A 21,125-nucleotide genomic window follows, 5' to 3' on the forward strand; every position below is an offset into this window, starting at 1 on the left:
TGTCTATTTTTACTCTGTTTGTTTCATTGTGATCCTTGAACTAAGGTGCAGGGCATGACCATCTCATTTTTTCAAGTTAATGACTTTTTTAATTTATTATGTAGTCACATGTTTGCATACCAGGTGCGCATTTCGCAACCAGGCGACAAAAAACAAAAAAATTTTTTTTACGTTAGGTAAAGAAAAAAAAATCAAGGAATGTCTTGACCTGTGATACACATCTGTAAGTGCATTCAAAGTTCAAGAAGCCTTCTTTTTTATTTTATAAGCCCTGCAGGCTCTCCACCAGGTGCAAACAAGAAAAAAATATGATAATAAAAAGTTCTTGAGATATCAAGCTGATATTTTGGTGGATATGTTACAAACGCATTTGGAGTATTTGTGCCAATTTTCATCAAAATCTATAAAGAAATAAGAAAGTTTCTGTCGAAAGCCACGTCGTCCCTTAATTAGAAAACAATGGTGAGAACAAAAAGCCCAAATTAGATGTTTTGCTTGCTCCGTGTTTCAGTAATTTTTCGCTGTGGTCAAAGCTTGGTATCCGAGTCCCCTATTGCTGTAAGAACATATGGTTTATTGTATCAAACTCGTGCCTCTGACATGATTGTCTCACTGCTTTGCTCTGATCCATAAGTTCAAGCTTTACTACTTTGCGCTGGCTTGCAGAAGCGGCTGGTGTGGAGAGGCATTTAGTTTAGCTTGTTGGGCTCAAAAATGTTGCTTGCTCTGATAGGTTTTATTATTATTAGCATTCAAGCGTTCACACAGTAGTGACAGAGTATGACGACTCCTTACAACCGCTTACAAGACACAACTGCCTAGCTTTCCTACCGACGTAGGGAAGCTTTCCTAGCTCCTCTTTGCTGGCTATGCGAACCCGACGCCATGTTTTTATGTCTGTGCAACGTGTGTGTCAATGTTGGTATGTGTGCAGTGGTGGACTATCAGTCGATTACAATGGGACGACATTCATCATCTAGTTTAAAGGACCAACAGGAGAAGTACTTCCCGCTTTCATTTTAGGACTGTTCGTTGCTTGCTGGAGCAGTAACTAGGCCTATGTGGCCCATGGGGACAAGGTGGAAGCTTTGCTTGCTCGTTCCTGCAGTATCTCACTAGTCGGGTGGTGATATGGGTGATACCGTGGGTGGGGGCGCGGTAGATGGTGTTTTTGTATTTTCATTGCCAATCTCTGGTATAAAAAGGAGTTAGCGCTATCGTTTCGTCATGGTAATCGGTAAAGCTAGCCGTTGCTAGGATTGCGATAATAAATATACTTTCAGCAGCGAGCAACGGAGCGATCGAAGGGCCGTGGCAAGCATTCTGGATGTGTTGAAAATTATGGGCTGGTTGTTATAGGCAACTTTAATTTCAAAGAGGGTTAGACTAGTCGAGTCTGTAGCTGTGACCTTTTCTACAGTCTGCTTTCGTAATTTCGTACTGAAAACTTTAATCAAACTCTGCCACACATGAGGCTCGATTTTCATTAATAGCGTCTGCTACTGACCTCTATTTAAGTAAACTGGAACAAAAGCTAGGGCCGGGTGCACTAACATTGTTACATTTTTGTTACGATGCCGCCAGCACAAAAATCACCTTACTGAAAAAAGCTACACGTATTGCGGAACAGAGTTTATCGCTCGTTTTGTTTACCGAAAGCTGTTGGGTAACCGAGCGAACATCCGACTAGTTGAGAGGCTCGTGATGAACATGCGTTGATATTGCCAGCGTCCTTCGTCCACGTCGGAAGAAACAAGGTAGAGATCTCACGTTTCCCTAGCTTCCTTACGGCACATTGCGCATCTTGTTGTAAGCGGTCGTAAGGAGTCGCTGTTGCATTCGGTTGCTACAGTGTGAACCAGCTTTTATGCACTGTGCAGCTTCTAAACTCAATTGTAAGCACACCACTATTGTGGAGTAATAAATGCACGTTTCCCTGCGCTGTCATTGAAAGGTTAGAGTTTGGACTAGAGATTTCCTAAACCACCCACCTTCCATTGCGTCGACCTTTATTGGGGTCAGCTCCTCCTTGGCTGTTGCCCCATCCTTAACCAGTCGCCGGCAGGCCTTTCCGCTCACACACCTGTCTAAGAGCTCGTCAGCCCTCCAAAGGCCACGAGCCACTAAAACAATGTATTTGGAGTCCGTATTGCCTTTTGAAAGGCAATTAGCAAGGTGCTTTTTCGCCAAATAAACACCATTTCTCAGGTGCACCTGAAGCAAGACAAAACGGAACAATTCAGTGTTTGGCCCTCTTTGTAAGAAAGAAGGGATGGGCGAATATTCGGCTATTACGAATAGCCCATCGAATTCTGTTCTACTCGGCCTTCGCTTCAAATCGAATTTAAGTATTCAGCAATATTGAATTATTCGACCTTTCCGAATACTCTGGCTTGGATTTCTGGCCAGGTGGCGCAAGCTTCCAAGCATTTTGACCATTTTGTGCTTCCAAACTCAGTGCACTTGCAATTAACAATTACAGTACTTCTAATGCCAAATAAGGACAAATATAAAATTATAGTTTAAGCATATCTTGTGGTATTTGTTGCTTGTACTATTCAAACTATTCAATGTGAAATTATTCGACCAAAATGACTATTTGCTTTGAATTCGATTCGGACCCTAATCCTCTAATCGCCCATGCCTATAAAATGCTGTTTGGAATAAATATTGGTCATAAACATAAAATTGGGTCACACCATCTCAGGGGTGTTGAAGAATTATGGTATAAGTACTCTTACATCCTTTGTACAAATTGCAGATTCTCACACTTTTTAAAAATTTTAGTGAAAATCCTAGCAAGTGAATAAACCAGAGAATGGAATCAGAAATGGAACTCTGCAAAAAGAGCCCCATGGTGATATACTTCATTCCACTTTAAATTGGACCACAGCAGGCGAACGCAGTGTCTCGGTATTCTTCGATCTGCAAAAGGCCTATGGTACCACATGGAGGTATGTAATTCTTCGGGATCTGCACAACTATGGAGTACGAGGCCGCATGCTCCAGTGTATACAGAATTTTTTAAGCGACCGGACTTTTCAGGTCCGCTTGGGTTCTACACTGTCTGATGTGTTCCCTCAGGAAAATGGAGTCTCCCAGGGAGGAGTTTTAAGTGTTACTCTGTTTGCTATAAAAATTAACAGTCTTGCGTGTGTGATACCACCGTCTGTGTTTTACTCATTGTATGTGGATGACGTACAGATCTCTGTTTCTTCTTGCAACCTCTCCAGCTGTGAACGACAACTACAACTTACAGTCAATAGGATGAGCAAATGGGCAGATGAAAACGGCTTCACTTTTTCTCCTGAAAAAACTGTCTGCGTTCCATTTTCGCTCCGCCGGGGATTGTCCCTTGATCCTTCCTTGCATTTAATAACATTAACATACCTGTTTGCCAGGAACACAAATTTCTAGGCATAATTCTTGACAAAAAGCTCACTTTGTACCTCATTTGAAGGAATTGAAGCGCAAATGCTTAAAATCATCAAACATTCTCAAGGTGTTGTCCCACAACTCGTGGGGGTCCGACAGGCGTTGCCTCCTGCGACTCTACAATTCCTTAGTTCGGTCTCGCCTCGACTATGGTGCGATTGGGTATGGATCTGCATGTCCATCCACACTAAAGATGCTGGATCTGGTTCACCACCTGGGGCTCCGACTGGCTACAGGTGCTTTTCGCACATCACCTGTGTTGAGTTTGTATGCAGAAACCTTTCAGATGTCTCTCGAGAAGCGTAGACAGTACCTTAGCCTTTCTTATGCTTGCAGGGTCTTTTCTGACCCGCAACATCCATCCTACACTAGCATCCGTACCTGTCGATTCTCTCAACTTTTTGAAAACAAGCCACGTATTGTGCGTCCTATTAACATCCGCATTCTAAGCCTTTGTGCCTCCCTCCAGTTTCGACTGAATGATGCTGTCATACTAAAGCACAAAGAAAAAGTTGCTACGTGGGACGAAGTGCCGATTTTCTGCGACTGGTCACTTACGAAGTATGATAAACGGGCTATTTCCCCTCACGCCCTACAGCAGGAGTTTCAGTCATTGCAGGAGACATATAGAGATTATACTGAATTCTGTACTGATGGGTCAAAATCTTCATCTTTTGTTGGTTGTGCCGTATATTCTGGTGCCTTCGCAAAAGCTTTGCGAATGGATGGTAGGGCAAGCATTTCTTCTGCAGAACTTTATGGTGTCTCCCTAGCCATTGTGCATATCATGAGTAACAACATATTAAAGGCTATCCTCTTTGTCTATTCACAAAGCGTGATACAGGCTGTTTCTTCCAGACTTCCCACAAAGAACCTTCTTGTACTACGTATACGATCTGAAATAAACCGGGCTCTCGAACTCGGACACACCATAATATTCTGTTGGGTGCCCAATCATGTCTGAATTCCAGGGAATGAGCAACCAGATAAACTGGCTGCAGGTGCAAAGGACTCGGCAACATCTCTTGGGCTACCCTATCAGGACCTCAGGCCACTTTGGAAGAAATCACTTTTGAAGGCATGGCAGTCGGAGTGGGACGCGGAGTGTACCAATAAACTTCATGTCATTAAGCCCATCTTGGCTCTGTGGGAGAGGTCGTTCCATAAGGAACGTCGACTGGAGGTTCTATTATGCCGCCTGAGGATTGGCCATTCACGTCCGACTCATCTACACCTTTGTGGCGAAGACGAAAAGCTTTGTGCCCATTGTGGAGAAGTACTGACAGTTTTACACATTTTATGGCATTGTAGATTTTATCACCAACATCGCCAACAAAGTTTTCCTGAGCTTTTTAGAGGTAACCTTCCATTTCATCCTATGTTTCTGCTTGGTGATCATCCTTTAGTGTCACTTCACCGTGTTTTTGACTTTCTTAAAAAGATCGGATATATACATCAGCTGTAACTTTACCATGAAAACTCTCTAATATCTCCTTCCTAGTATAGCCATCTTAAAGGGGAACTCCGCCGATTTCTTCATGGTCCCCGATTAGCTTGAAATTTTACTAAACTCGCCAAACAACATCGCCAAAATAGTATCCCAAATATTAGGTCAAAATAATTTTTTTTCACTAAGGTATTGAATTTACAATTTTGGTCCTCACCGTGTTTTTCAAACTGAAAGTCTCTACTGGCAACAATGAAAAAGTGACGTCAGTGTAAGTGCAGGGGTTCACTCTTTGGACTGTAGAATTTGTTCCCAACTGATTCGAAGCAGTTTCATTGTGTCAAATGAATGCTTTGGAAGCTCGCTCCAGTCCCCGCGCTCCATCACGGAACAAATGATTGGCATATTCTATTTTTTAGACTGCTCGCCCGACTGGCAAGCTGACCTTCCAATGACGTCACGGCCCTGAAAAGGGCGGGTATATTTGAATGTTTGTTTTTGCATGATTTTCATTTGCCGATTTCGCAATAACTATTATGAATTTCGCGATACTAAATAGCATACCAGAAAGGGTAAAGGCCGGGGAGTCAGAAAATATAGTTAGTTCAGGTAGCTCAAAAATCGGCGGAGTACCCCTTTAAGTAATGTTGTCTGGCGCAATATGGCCTAAGTTGCTTGTGCGCCATAAAACCCCAATCATGATCATCAGCAGGCAAACGCAGCCAGCCCGACGCGGAGAACATAGACCGTGATCATCCGGCTGTGCTCGGCGACGCGTGGAGACTAAGTCATGTGACACACTGGCAGCCTTTAATTGGCCATGATAGTTCGTAGCTTTCTGTGCAATTCAACGTAAGGTGAGAAAGGGTATAGCAGTTCAATATACATTGTCTGAATAAGAAAATTTGGAGTAAAAGCAATGTTTTTCTGCACACAGCTACTTCCAAAACCAAGAAAGTTCCGTACTGACTTTCGAAGAATTTGAAGTAAGTATGGCACTTCCTTAACTTCCAAGAAATGCGTTAACTATAGAGAACAGCTGATAGAATTGTGCTTTCATAGAATAAAAAAAAACTGCATTTTTTATGAAGACGCTATATTTTACAACCTAGAGTGCCCTCAACAAGATGCTGAAGTGTGTAAAAGCCCAGTTTTGGAACAATATAGTTTTCACATAGAGAACATTGAACTTCTGCGGCAATTATGTGTGCCACAGGCTGTTTTGAAGTCACAGAAAGTGGGCAGCGATTGCTGGTTGCTTGCTGCAAGTGACACAAGTCTGTCAATGCGAGCAGTTTGAGGTTGCTAGAATGAAGATCACGGGACAGGACGGCTTTTGACCTCTGCAAATTTACAATACGAATTTAGAAATATTATTTGAGACACGAAAAATTTGCTTGTTCTTTGATGAAAATGTTTTTCATGGGCATAAAAGCTGTGAGTGCATTTTGATGGCGTTGATTTTGGCTGTTTGCGGTTGCGGAGCAGAAATGGTTGTCTAAAACTCTATGGCACGCTCTCCATTAATATCACCATGTGCGCTGTCTGCAAAGCACGCGAAATAGTAAATGTCTAATACTTCCTAATATAATGCAGAAAAATAAAAGGCACTAGAGGGGTCCACTCGAAGGAAATAAAAGATTTGTGTGCTCATACCCTCTCGCCAACCTTGGCAAGCTCAGCCGGATAGGCGGGGGCCGGTGCACCTTGTAGTGGTGCAGCATCCGCCAACCCGCCAAGCAGTGCAGCAGCTGGTGGTAGTGAAGGCTCCCTTACGGCCTCAGGCGGCGCCCCAGCCTGTGGTGGTGCTGCTTCTCCGATGACCCTTTGCCGTGCCCCATCCACCAGCACTGCAGCCTTGGGCTGTGCAGCCTCTACATTGTCCACTGCGAAATTTGACACGCGGTTAAATTTAGCAAAGATGAAATAATTGCTTCAGTTGCACTACAGCACTTGAGCCATGTGTGCACTGAAAGATCAAATAATGCTAAGGCAGTCCTGGTTTGGGGAAGTTTAGCGCAGTAAGAAGCCTCGTCTACGTAGTCAGGCATTTCTAGGAAAACGTAAAATCAACAATTTCACTAAAAAAAAAAAAAAAAAAAAAAATTGGGGCTCAAAACATGGATTAGTCGAAGAACCACTGAGTAGCTAAACTCGTGGAGCAAAACATTCTTCGCTTTTTGACGTAGCGGGGGGAGTGACCAAAAGAACGCCGCAAAGTTTCCTTCTCCCTGCGCGCACTCAACTTCGCAACTTTTGACGAAAAATCCCCCGCGACCCCTAGGCGGGGCACGAGAGCACGAGACAGCGCGGGGAGGCGAGCGTTCACGCTGCTCGCTGTACGTTGTCTTTGAGCTCTCTAGCGCCGACAATCCCGTCATGCCTCGCCCAGGCAAGGAGCGAGAGCAGACGACGAGAGTTCATCTGCTACGATGCGGCATTCGCACAGCGGATCTGAAAGAGAAAGTTGGTTTTCCGCTCGAAATCGCGTCCCGCGGGCCACAAACTTAAAAGCTAGCTTGAATTGTAAGCGTCTAATATTTCACGAAGGGAGGAATCGACGGCCCCTGTTTTATTTGCAAAATTTGAGTCGTTTTGTAGCCGTACAGACGCTGAAACCTAGCAGTGTGTAATGAAATTGGCCCAGGACAACCACAGAGGCCGCGAGATCTAGCATCATTTGTGTATGGGTGAAAGGTGGAACATTTTTCGACGAAGCTCCCACAGCAGAAGAAACCTGTGACGCATTCACTCGGCGTCCGGGAAGGCTAAACACGTTGCCCGAGACTCAAGCGAAGTCATATTTGAACGGCAGCTATCTTGCCCCGTCATATTTTGTTTTGAGAAAGTTCTCGTTCTCAATGCCCTCACCAGAAAAATAAAAAATCTTACGAAACGTATTGCTAGATGTTCCAAACAACTAGATTTAAGCCGTATCCTTTCAGTGGTTCACTTATAATACTATGCTTAAAACGAAGCAAGCTCTTGCGCGTACAGTGCCATCAATTTTCTTAAGTGTATGCTGTTTTGTAGCCAGCTGGTTTCGGAAACCTACGCCGTCTGTAGATATCTCTGACAGCCGAATTGCTTAATTGGAAGTCATCGCAAATGTAAGTTCCACGTTGCAGCAACCAACGTTTATAGATAAACGATGGCAGCGACTGCACTCTCGCATTCCCACCCATCACGTCGAACAAAAAGGCGCTAGTTTCGGTTTGAGGTCGGTACTTTTCTACAACATCTATGGCGACAGCATCAGTCTGCATTCGGCAAGTTCGTTCGGGGCCTGTTCTCCGTGCAGCACTTCGCGGGTGTAATGCATTAGAACTCTCACAGTGCAAGTCTGGATCGCAAATCGGGAGCCCGTTACTGGCCTCGCCGGCGGCCATTGCTTGACGACAGGCAATACGCCGCGTACTGTCAAGTTCTCCCTTCGTTTTTGTCCTTGTTGTTTTGGCCTATTACACCATGATGCAATACACGCAAGTCTAAGGAAGAAACACGCAAAAATTAGAAGCTTGTACGCGGTGCTCGAGGGCGAGCATTTTATGACGTGCTGCGATGATTATGTCGGGTACTTGGAGGTCAAATAGACATTCGTCAAGCGTTTGAACATCGATTAAAAAAAAAATCGGCCGGAGCACCATTGACTTTACCGACGTCGCTTGCTTCGGTTGCTAAATAAATGGCACGTTCAGCGACTGAACGGTACGCTCCGAGTTTCAGTTTGTCATGGAAGCCCTTATACAGCAGTTCAAAGAAAAAGCTTTCACCATGAAGTACTATGTACAAGCGGTTAAAACGATGCGAATGTCCGCAGTAAAGGCCGTCTAACTTATCGTTTGCTAAACTTTGATGACTCCGAAATCACGGATGACTCCACAATAACTCTCGGTAGCCCTTGTCTCATTAAACACATCACAGTTAACGCCCAACAAAGTCGCCCTCGACCCTCAACCACACAATATTTAGTACAAGATTGGTGTTCTAACGCGTTGAATATTCTTGCCCAGAATATTAACTGTTATTTGCGGAAACACGATAGAAGTTTCATGGTAGAGAACAACCTACTAACGTAATAAAATTGAGTTTTCCCGTTTCTTCTATAGCATGCATAAGATCGTGTCAAGCGATGACTGCCGGTGGTGCCGCTCGACCCCAGCAATACAAGCCTCTATCCGCGATCTAGCCTCCTAAGAAATCAGTGGTGCCAGTGCTATTAGACATAAATCGTTTATTTGTATCGGTACACTTATACCTGCCGGATGTCGGGACGAGGCGCAAAACCGTACATCCGGCCAATATTGAAGCCGGTTTTCGGCCGAAATTGCCTCGACACTCGCCAAGAAGCAACGTGCTGTTTCGGCGACTCGTTTGTGTAATTTATTTTTTCAGTCATATTAACGGGTCCCGGGCTACTGTGTACACCCCAAAAAAGAAATGTACTGTGGTAATTACACCTTGACGAGAAGCAGGCAGGTAGCCAGAATTTTGTTTAAGGGGGCCAGGGGGGGGGGGGGCGCCCATGACAAAGTGCTCTGTGAGGGGGAAGGGGGATAGGAGGCCCCAGCAAAATGGAAAATTTCGGGGGGGGGGGGGGGGGGCGGGCCTTATGCCCCCCCCCCCCTGGCGACGTGCCTGACGAGAAGGGGTATTGTAGTTTTACATCTTTATAAAAAGGTGTAGTGTATTATCACACGTTTTAAGAAACGTGTTTTAAAAGATCACACATTTTTAAAGGTGTGAGGTTTAGATTTTTTATAAGGTCTATTGCTGCACTTATTAGGGTGTTAGTTATGGGACACCCAACTTAAATGTATAGTCTGATGAGAAGGGGTATTGTTGTTTTACATCTTTATAAAAAGGTGTAGTGCATTATCACACGTTTTAAGAAACGTATTTAAAAAAGTCACACATTTTTAAAGGTGTGAGGTTTAGGTTTTCTATAAGGTCTATTGCTACACTTATTAGGGTGTTAGTTATGGGACACCCAACTTAAATGTATAGCCTGATGAGAAGGGGTATTGTAGTTTTACATCTTTAGAAAAAGGTGTAGTGCATTATCACACGTTTTAAAAACGTGTTTAAAAAATCACTTATTTTTAAAGGTGTAAGGTCTACATTTCTTTTATAAGGTCCATCGCTACACTTATTAGCGTGTTAGTTATGGGACACCCCACTTACATGTATAAAGGTGTGAAAATGTTTAATGTGTATATACCTCTAACGGAAGAAAATCTTTCATGTGATTACATCGCGTGCCGATGAAACGATCTGTCGATGACACGTCGTTTGATGAACTGATTTGACCGCCAATGAGTGACGACTGCCAGTAGAATTTTGGGGAAATAATTCTGCCGGCTGCTGGGAGACTCGACCCTACCCAAGAATTACCCCGGTTGTTTGTTTCCCAACATTCTGAATTATATACCAGCTTATTAGTACCTCTCCGGATATTACAGAAAAAAAAAAAAAAAACGATGGCTGCCGCAACAATTCTGACAGCCCGGCTCACAGTCACGTGGGAGACTGACATGTGCTCGTCAGTCGCCACCATGCCTTGAAAGCTACCGGTTCCGAAGAACCCGAGCGCGCAGAGAACTTGTTGTTCCACGGTGATGGTAGACGCGATTGTCCGCCGCCTCGAAGTCCGGGCGCCGAACGAAGCTCGTCGCAGAGTCAACGCACAACGGCTTTCGATAGCCGGTACTGTCGCCGAAAGTCGTCGTCGGGGAGGTGAAAGGCGTCCCCGGTGGTCTCAGTAGCGACGCCGACGGTGGCGGAAGATAAGCTCGGCCGCAGCGTACGGCACCGCCATGTTGACAAAGTTTAACTTCGCCTCGATCCGAAGCGAAGATCTCGAGCTCAAACCACGGCTCTCGCAAAGTTCGGAAACGTCACTTTGACGTCAGCGACAACTTCGACAAGCGAGGTTTCTTTTTAACAGAAACTTCGGAGGGATTTTGAGCGTCAGCAGGTCGCCTAGGGACAATCTGCAAAGCATTAATTTTAGCTTGGCGTAGGGGTGTAGGGACAAAGGGGCGCTACGTCATCGGCGAAGCCGTTCAATCAGCGGGCTCCTCGCGCCCCTCACGCGCCGCACGCGCGCCTCGATGAACTTTGCTACATTCTGCCTCTCTCATAGAAATGAGCGTTCAAATGATTGACACCTCGCTCGGCGCGACGTCAGCGTCGCGAGAGTCCAATTAGCGCGTTCCGCAAACTTCGGGCACAAAGTTGTGCTTGACGAGTTTAGCGACCCTGATTTTTTTTTAGTGCAGAAACGCGTGTCACGCGGTAGGCCACGCGTTTCTACACTTTGGCTGCGCGAGAAAGAAGCCACAAGTCCCTGGGTGCCAGTGCGGGTGAAAACGGAAACGGAGGCCGAACTTTACAAACAAAACCATGCGACGCCGGTGCATTGTGGTTTAGCAAACGAACCTATTTGGTCAGCTATGCGCGACAGTCGATGGGTCCCGAAAATGGAGGTCCCGGAAAACTATGCCCCTAGGTGTTAGGCCCTAATGGGCCTAACTTGTCAGCAGAACACCACTGATGCCCCAGAAACGCTAATCGTTCATAGTCACATTTTCTGGTGACGACTTTGCCTTTAACTTTTCAGCGGTGTTCAATCTGCGTGCTTCAGCTGTTCGCCTTGTGTTTTTTTTTTTTTTTTTTTTTTTTTTTTTTGTGGAGGCTGCAATAGTACACTTAACACTCATCCCCGTAAATTAAATGATCAAAAAAGGTGTCCAGGTAGGCTTGGCAAACCTGCAACATTTTCGCTGTAGGTTCCTCTTTACGCTGTTTTTCCGTGGGCGTGAGCAATCGCGGAACCCAGTGGGCGGGGGCCATGATCCCGAGCAAATCATTGGGCGTGTTCAAATCCCTGAACGCGTTGTGACTTGTGACCCAGGCCCCTGTCAAGACGACAGGGGCCTGGGTTGGTATCGCAACGCGAATATCGTTGATAGTCTCATTTTGTTGCCGCCAGTAAGACGAACTTTATGAATGCCCCTCGTATAAAAGCCAGTACATCTCTGCACTTTCTGCTACTGGAGAACACCATTCAGTCGGCTCATGTATTCAGACTTGACCTATTTTACGTAGAATCAAGATACATTCGCACAGGACCGTTTGACTCTATTATGGTGACTTACGTTCAATTATTGCGAGTCACAAGGACAATCGTGTTTTTTATTAAGCACGCCGAGATATTCAATCAGCAGCTCGGCCCGTAGCATATGCAGCATGGACGGGCCGGTCGCTCCCGGTTGTATTGCAACGTGACGTAGATAACCCTAGTCAAACGCTACTGTGAGAATCAAACATCTTTCTTTGTTGTCATTTAAAGCCTATTTCTGACAAAGCACATTTTTCAAAGAAGTTCAGATACAGTACCCTCCCGATCTAATTCTTAACGGAAAAATTTGTACTTGTTTTACTTCTTTCGGGGTGCATAGACGTGGGCGGTCCGTATATAGTCTCCGTAATTTCCTGCCAGTACGTCTTGGAGTAAGGTCTTCGAGATTTCCTACCCGCCTCTTTGCACGGGTGCTTGTGTCAGACGGGGATAACTAATGCGGCTTAGGAAAGGCTAGAGAAAAATAAGAAGAACTACGTAACAGCAGCCGGAAAGATTGCAGAACGCCATCCTGCGCGGTTTCCGTGCATGGAGTACAGGAAGGTACTCGCTATGACCGGAGTAAATAATTTTTTGCAGTAGTGAACAGATATATGGTCTGTACAGCGTGTCCCCAAAAAGAAGTATGCCGTGCTTTTTTAACTCTAAAAATGAATTACGAATGGCCTAACGCTCATTCTCTTCCCAGACGTAGCGTTAGAGTTCCGAACCAGGTGCCGAAATTTCAGATCTAACCGTTACGTGATTCAAAAGTTATACATGATTTTTCTTAAATTTTAATGGGAAAATGATGCCAGATCTTTTAGGTTTACGCCATTTATCACCAGGCATTGGTAGTAATAGTAGTAATAGTAATAGTAATCTTTAATAACTAATTCTTAGAGTCAGGATCAAGTTCCAGGTCTTGTCAAAGCCTCAAGGGCTTGTGGGACTAGACCCAGCAGTTGCAGCAAGCTTATTGAAAATGTTCACATTGTCACGTACACACACACACACGTACAAACACGAATCTCACACCGATGACATCTTCTGCTCCAGGCGCAAGTTCACATTTCTGTCGGTCTTGAAAAAGTGCAGGAAAACACGTAGTCTCATCAGAAAATAAACGCACACATAGGCAAATACAGTAGCCCGAGAGTACAATGAAGACCGTAGTCGTATCGGAAGCAGGAGCGAATTGCCAAGGCCAACTTACTTCCTAAAAAAAAAAAAAAAAAAAAGGACGCGCACGTTTTTTTGCAGTATTGCTTTTCTTAAGGAAAAAAGAAGCTTTTTATACTTTCCAAAAAGAAGAGAATGAAAGGTATGCGCAGTCACAGTTACTTTGAAAACTTACTTACACGATTACTTTCATAAAAAAAAAGTTTTTCATGTTTTTTTTCATATTTGCATCATGAAAAAAAATCCTAGTGAGGTACAAGCTATTTCATACAATCACGTTTTTAATGATAGCTCGAAACGTGTAAACAAAAAAGTGAACTGAAAAGATTACCTTATAAAACTAAGGTAGAAAAAAAGAAGATGGATGGTCACTGTTTTCGCACATTCGAGAACATGCTTCTCAGACATTTTTTCAACATTTTGTTTGAGTTAATGGAAAGCAGAGATTCTGGAAGACCATTAAAAATTTTCGGGACATAAAATGTGCGCAGACTTTCACCATAGTGAGTTCTCACCCTAGGAGTGACGAAACGTGGAACAGATCTGAGTTCACGAGATGGAGTAGACGCGAGTTTGAAATCACTTTCCCAGAAATGCCGCCAAACGACAGTTTGGAGGAAAAGCGAGTAAAAAGACGGCAACTCAAGTGAAATGAAGAGGTTAGCATTGGATGAAAAGTCGCTGTTGTATGCGACACTTTTTAGAATCCCTGTTAAAACTCGGTCAATTCTTAAATGCCAGGAGAGTGAACAATTGGAAAAGACAGTTATGCCGTACCTTAGTACGCTGTAAGCTAAGGCGTGCATTATGTTCCTTCTAACTGACAATGGTATAAAACCTTTAACGTGGTACATCATGCACGACACGCTCCTCAACCGTTGACATACGTAAGACATATGAGTGTCCCATGTAAGATCACAATCAAAGTGAATACCTAAGTACTTTACTGAACTAACATATTTAACAGGTCTACAATTACAACATGGACAATTGGAGCTGTGAAGGAATAGTGGAAAAGCCAAACTGACATTTTTTAAAGGATTACGGAAGCAGATCAGTTTTGTTTTCGAAGCATTTACACGTAGCTTTTTTGCCGAAAACCAGTCAATAATTTTGGTTGCGTCTGCCTGAAGCATTTCCATAGCACGCTGGTAAACTAGGTGCCGAGAAAACAAAAGAGTGTCGTCCGCATATTGAAAAATTGTTGAATTTGTCGTTGCCGCAGAAATGTAATTTACGTAGAGGTTGAATAGTAAAGGAGAAAGAATGGAGCCCTGGGGAACTCCAGAAGTAAGGAAAACTTGAGAGCTGCGGACATTGTCTACTCAAACAACCTGTGTACGATTTGAAAGAAAACTCTTGAGCAATGTATGAAATGGTCCCCGAAAGCCGATTCTATAGAGTTTGTCAAAGAGGATGTTGTGGTTCACGGTGTCAAACGCTTTGTCTACATCAACGAAGAGGGCACACACATACATGTTATCGTCGAAGGAAGAGTGCACAATATCTGAGAATTTCTCAAGGAGATTAGTTGTACTACGACCAGCAACAAACCCGTATTGACTTGGCGAGATTAAATTGTATTTGTCGAGAAAACCGGACATAACAATAAAATATGTTTTTCTAATATCTGTGAAATGCAAGATAGTATAGAGATTGGCCTGTAGGATGACGCTTGGTTTTGTGCGCCACCTTTGAAAAGAGGAACAACTATGGCTTGTTTTAAGTCATCAGGCACATTACCAGTTTCTATAACATTATTTATAAGAACGAGGAGCACGCTTTTTAAAGAGCCATAATTCCGACTCAAGTCTCTAACGTTAAGGCCGTCTACACCCGCCGACCTGAATCGCTTAAATCCAAACAAGTAGGACCGCAACTCAGCTTCTGAGAGAGAAGGAAGGAAAGCAGATTCATTGTGAAACGGAGTTCCGGGTGTCGAATCCACCGCGCTATCAATTGGCACAGTAATAGAGTTAGCGAAAAAATTATTAAACGAGTTGACAGTAGTCGCCATATCAGTCCCAAAGTGTTTGCGTAATGTCTCAGTTACGTTCTTTTTTAGATAGCCACGACGCTCATTGACGACAGTCCAAGTTTTCCTGGAGTCCGAACGAGCGTCCGATATTTTTTTAGCGAAATAGGTTCTCTTCGTTGACCGAATGAGGGCATTGACTCGATTTCTTTGCATCTTACATTCTAGTTCGAGAGAGGCATTGTTAGGGGACCTCCGAAACTTCTTCCACAGTTTTTTCTTGGTGACTTATAGCTTCAAGAATATCTGGGGTGAGCCAGGGCAGTGAGGGTTTGCGTTTTTTAACATATACAACGGTCTTCGATAACTCCCGGAAATTTCTAATGATGTCTACAAACATTGAGTACAGGTTCATGCTGTTAACCGAGGATAGGAATTCATCCCAATCATATTCTTTAATTAGTCGATCAAAAGTGTTGAAGTCAACCCGCTCTAATCGACACGCACTTTCGAAATTATTACCTTTTCTGGAGGGAAAAACACATTTACATGCGACAAAATAATGATCTGCAAGCTTTTGTAAAATGACAGCGGAGTGTATGGAAGCATCTGGAGCTTATACGTTTACATGATCTAGGCAGGATGATACCAGATTTTCATTTAATACTTCTTCGCGGGTAGCACTCTGAATGGTAGGTATGATTCCATGCTCGGCAAGTAGTGATAAATAATCACAAACACAATTTTGGAAGTTTTCAGGGTGTCAATGTTGATATCTCCCACCAAATATAAATGTGCTTCATTAGACAATTCTCTCAAATTTTCCCTCAGCTCCTCTAAGAAGCCAGAGCAGTTGGACGAAGGAGGTCGGTAAAGAGCAAGCAAGCAAACCGCATAGTTAGAATTAGAAACCTTTAGCATCAAGCTCTCCGAGTGTTGAAATGTGACATCAGTTTGAGTTGACCATGAGTTCTTTATAAATACGCCGATTCCTCCTCCTCTAGTAATTGGCCGTGTATAAAAGAAATTTTGAAATCCTAAAATATTAAACTGTGACAGATGATCAGCACTGACATTGATTTCTGTTAGCACAATTGCATCAATTTGGTCCCGAATTTGATCAACAACTGTCTTAAATTCATCCCAGTATTTTCGAATACTGCGAATGTTTATGTGTAAGACCATGAAAGAGTCGGTTGAAGAAGAAGAAAACGAGCTATTAAACGAGAAAAAATCGGCGTACTGTAAAAAACTAGCCATGTCGGTTATGTGATTAGGTCCAGGTCACTTCTCTGCTGAATCCGTACCGGAGAAGCGCCCTCATCTTTTTTGGCATAAATTCGAGCATTTTTGACCCACACAAATTTGTAACCGCGTTCTTTTCCAAGAGTACGTGCCTGCCAGAAAAGTTCTCTGTTGGTCTGAGTTAAGCTGTCGTTGAAATACAGTCTTTCGGGTGGATTGTCCCGAGAAAATTGCCTGAGCTTGCTACGAGCTTGCATCCATTTGTCTTTAGTGGCTACAGATGTAAACTTGACCAAAATAGGTGGTTTTATGGATCGTTTGCCTGGTAGCCTGAAAACCGACACGACATCAGCTGGTTGATGTCCCGGAATTCCTAGCTTGTCTGCCAGCCCCGCTAAGATGGAAGGGAGAGCCTCGTCGGGTTTGACGGTCATTCCATGAATTTATTTATTTATTTATTATTTATTACAATACCCTCAGGGCCAAAAGGCATTACAGAGGGGGTGGGGCAACCAAAAAATGAAAAAAAAAGGGTACAAAAAGAGTGCAAACACAGCCGAGAATAAACATCAACAGCTCGAAACACAGCACTCTGGTCAAAAAATAAACAAAAGGACAATCACGACAAAAGGTGAGCAGATAAGGTTTTTTTAAATAAATCAATTGAAGGTATATTAACAAACGAAGCGGGAAGGTGGTTCTACTCAAGAGATGTTTTTGGAATAAACGCGTTCAAAAAGGCTGATGTGTTACAATGAGGGACACCAACTTTGAATGGATGATCGAAACGCGGAGAAATGAATGGGGGCTCAAGGAATAGTTTATCTTTCAATGACGTGTTAGAATGATAGATCTTGTAAAAGAGGCACAAGCGCGATATTTTGCGACGTAAAGAGAGGAAGGGTAGGGATAGACTGAGTTTGATGGAGGAAACGCTTGCTGTACGATGATAGTTAGAAAGTATGAAACGAACTCCGCGATTTTGCATGGCTTCCAGGTTAGTTATAAGTGTCGAGTGACCGGGATCCCAGATTGCAGCAGCGTATTCTAATTTTGACCGGACCAGGGAGTTATAAAGCAGTAATTTCAAAGAAACGGGGGCCAGTGTAAAATTTCTTTTTAGAAAACCGAGCATAGAGTTAGCGTTAGCAATAATGTGGTCAATGTGGGTTTTCCATGACATGTTATAGGTAATATGGACACCCAGGTATTTGTAACAGGTCACAGACTGAAGTTGAGTGTTACAAATTGAGAGAGGTGGAAGAACCGTGTGACGACGAGAAACTCTCATAGACTTGCACTTGTTAATGTTAAGGGACATCTGCCACAATTCACACCATTGGGATACAGCACACAAATCATTTTGGAGGAGGAGTGAATCGGATTCATTAGTAACTTCACGATATATCACACAGTCGTCGGCAAATAAGCTAATAGAAGAGGATACACACGTAGGTAAGTCGTTAATGTAAATAAGAAACAATAAGGGCCCCAGAACGCACCCTTGGGGGACACCGGAAGTGACTGGACTTAGAGAAGAGTTAGCATCATTAGTATACACGAACTGAGAACGATTAGTAAGAAAACATTCAATCCAAGACAAAATATTAGGATCAACATGCAAGTGACTGAGCTTGAAAAGTAAAAGTCTGTGAGAGACTTTATCGAATGCCTTACAGAAATCTAGAAAGACGCAATCAACCTGGGAACCACGGTCGAGGATGGAAAGTAGGTCATTAGTGAAAGTGATAAGCTGGGTTTCGCAGGACAGTGATTTGCGAAAACCGTGTTGTGATGCAGTAAAAAGAGAATTTGAATCAAGAAAGTTAGCAAGATGTGAGTAAATTACGTGCTCTAAAATGTTGCAGGGAGTACTGATAAGGGAAATGGGTCGATAATTGGAAGGGTTATGTTTACTGCCTGATTTGTGAAGCGGAATCACCTTCCCAATTTTCCAGTCGTCTGGTAAAACGCCAAGGTTAACAGATTGTTGAAATATTTTGCAAAGAAAAATGGAAATGTAATTTTTAGTTCTCTTAAGAAATTTCGGTGTGATATTGTCAACGCCACAGGAGGAAGATGGTTTTAAATCATCAATACGTTTTATAATTCCGTCATAGTCAAAAGCAAGTGGATCCATTTGAAAAAAACCATATCTCGGGAAAGTACCAGGGTAAACAGGAACAACATCACTAGCGAATTCTTTGACAAAATATTCATTAAAAACGGAAGCACAACTTTGACTAGGAACTACCACGCCATCATCACATGTCAGCGAAAGCACTGTATTTTTAGACCCGCTATCCATATTCCAAAATTGTTTAGGACTGTTAGTTAGCATAGAGGGGAGGGTTACAGAAAAAAATGTTCGCTTGGCCTCCGCGATAGCGGTCTTATAGGAACAAGCTGCTGCGCTATAAGCTTCCCATCGTTCAGAAAGTCCAGTAAGCTTGGCAGTCCGGAAAAGACGTTTCTTTTTATTAGAAAGACGCTTAACAGATCTGTTGAACCAGGGCGATAAGTGGTTAGAAATGATAGGCCTACATGGGATTTCCATAATATGTTGGCGACCGCGTTGGTCAGCGTCGTTCATCTCGGCTTGGAGGCTTTGGATAGTATGTGCCTGTTCGCAAACCGTGTCCTTTAGTGAAGCCACTTCCGTACGCAGCTCGTTCATGTCGGTCGCATGAGCAGACACCGTGGCGAGGAGGCTATCGTATTTCTTTCCTAGGAAGGAAATGGAAGTTTGAACCTCCTCCACAGTCACTTTCATGAGATCTATGGTAGGCTTGAGGAGCAAGAGCTCATTCACCTTTGCGGGAAGCTCGAGCAGTAAATTTACGCTAGCCTTCAGAGAAAGTATTGAATCTAGCTTTTCGTTGATGGTCAGGATTTGCGCCGTGAGTGTCGTGGTTTCGCAGGACGAAATCGAGTCAGAGCTAGCATCGACCCCGTCTATATCAGCACGATTGTTCTTAGAACGGCAAACTTTGCACCTCCATTTTTCTTTTTTGTCGGGGCTCATGGCAGTAAACGTGGACTCAGCAATGCCGGAACACGTTTTCCCGAGATGATAGTTATGCTCGCAAACTGAGCATATCATGAGTCTACCATCAGGCAAAATGCCTTTTTGGCAAGCGTCGCAAACAAGGGACATAATCGTCGAACTAAATGGCATTAAAATAAGTAGAAAAAATTTAAGTGCTGTAAGCACACCTAGGCAGGTTACACCAGCGAAACAGTATATCAAGAGCAGCTTGGCACGGTCACCGAGAAAATGGAACTCCTCAAAGCACTGATGGTCGGTTACCGGCAAGCCTCGTCCGTGGATGTTCGCTGATTGGCCCAGGGCTGATGTTGAGTCGCAGAAAGTCGCCGAACGTCACGGATGGGCATGGGCAACGACTGCTGACTGTGTGGTCGATGTACGATAGTGGCGGTGATGAACGGGGCTGCAGTCGCGATCTTGGAAGCAGTAAACCGGAAGCCACGACTGGATGTCGATCCTTGAGCCGGTGAGATGAGGTCGCCTAACTGCCCGTTAAACCATTTAGCAGGCAAGTTAAAGGTCATCGAATAAAGATTTTAAATTACATTTCTCAGAGCGGTTAGAACGAATGCCCGGACATTTCACTTCTTCTTCTTCTCCAGCTATCATTTTCATATTGAACATTTTGTGAAATTTATAACAATAAAAAAAAAAAAACACGCAGGAGATAAGGTGAAATTTAAACATCTTGATAACCTGAACCTTAGAAACGAAAAGTGGACGAGGCACGCACAGGTCTCAAAAGACGCGCGCGTGTGTTGTGTGTGTGTGCGCGCGCGCGCGTGTGCGCGTTGTCTACTTTTTGTTCCCAAGTCTCAGGTGTTCAAGATCCTAAAGGCTCAAAAAATTTGTCATAAAATTTTTTAATATTATAACAGTTATTTCTGAAAGCTGGTCTCTTTTCCAGACCGCTAACGCCACATTTCCGCAAGGACAAAATGTTTAGGGATGTGTAGTTCTTTTTGCAGTTAAAAAAACAATACCTTTTTTTTTTTTTTTCGGGGAGACCCTACACATGTTTCGTTTTTTTTTTTAATTTACCCCTTTTTTACACGACTGCGCTCCGCGGCAATTGGCATTAATATGTAAACCCATATGGTGCAGACTCAATCTGGGATTCTTTGGCCCAATTTTATAATCGCTTCAGATCTTCCACCAACGTTGTATCAAATATTACGATGGGAAACTTTCAAGATGAATCCACTTTATAATTAAAGATACATTTTTGTGTCAAAATATTTCCGCGATGTTCGCTTTCGTATTCAGCTATTTCGGGGCTGCAGAATCATCGAAGAGCAACTGGATAACTACGAGTTTAATGACGCATCTTTTAACACTAGTAGAATAAACAAACGTAAATATAAAAAAGATTTGCGATCATTCTTATAGAAATGGTTCACCAGAAAAATAGACACTAACATTTTTACACGGCACGGTTACCTACAGGCACGGATAATAAAAAGATTTGTTATTGTACAATTCATTATGACGATCCACGACAAATTTTGTGAATGACAGGTCATGTTCATAATGATTTTTGCATGAGTACCGAACTTTTTGAGTGTGGAAAGTGTATCCCTTAGCAAAACGTAATGCGTCTAAAATATGCCGAAATGTACTTGCTTTAAAAATGCTTTAAAAAACGCTAAAGACATATTTACAGAGTTTT

At 43.4% G+C, this 21,125-nt stretch overlaps 1 protein-coding gene across 1 annotated transcript in view; it reads right to left on the minus strand.

The window, feature by feature from the left end:
* The window catches only part of LOC121837312, a 63,320-nt gene extending 43,888 nt beyond the window's left edge, over positions 1-19,432 (minus strand). The window contains exons 1-2 of the mRNA XM_042292913.1: positions 18,961-19,432; positions 16,560-16,852 (exon numbers count right to left, since the gene is read on the minus strand). Of these exons, the coding sequence (XP_042148847.1) occupies positions 16,560-16,852; positions 18,961-19,432 (765 nt within the window). The remainder of the gene's footprint in view (positions 1-16,559; positions 16,853-18,960) is intronic.
* Between the last annotated feature and the right edge of the window lie 1,693 nt (positions 19,433-21,125).

This window comes from Ixodes scapularis, unplaced genomic scaffold (genome assembly GCF_016920785.2).
Source record: "Ixodes scapularis isolate PalLabHiFi unplaced genomic scaffold, ASM1692078v2 PGA_scaffold3__209_contigs__length_174095766, whole genome shotgun sequence".
NCBI classification, from domain to species: Eukaryota; Metazoa; Arthropoda; class Arachnida; order Ixodida; family Ixodidae; genus Ixodes; species Ixodes scapularis.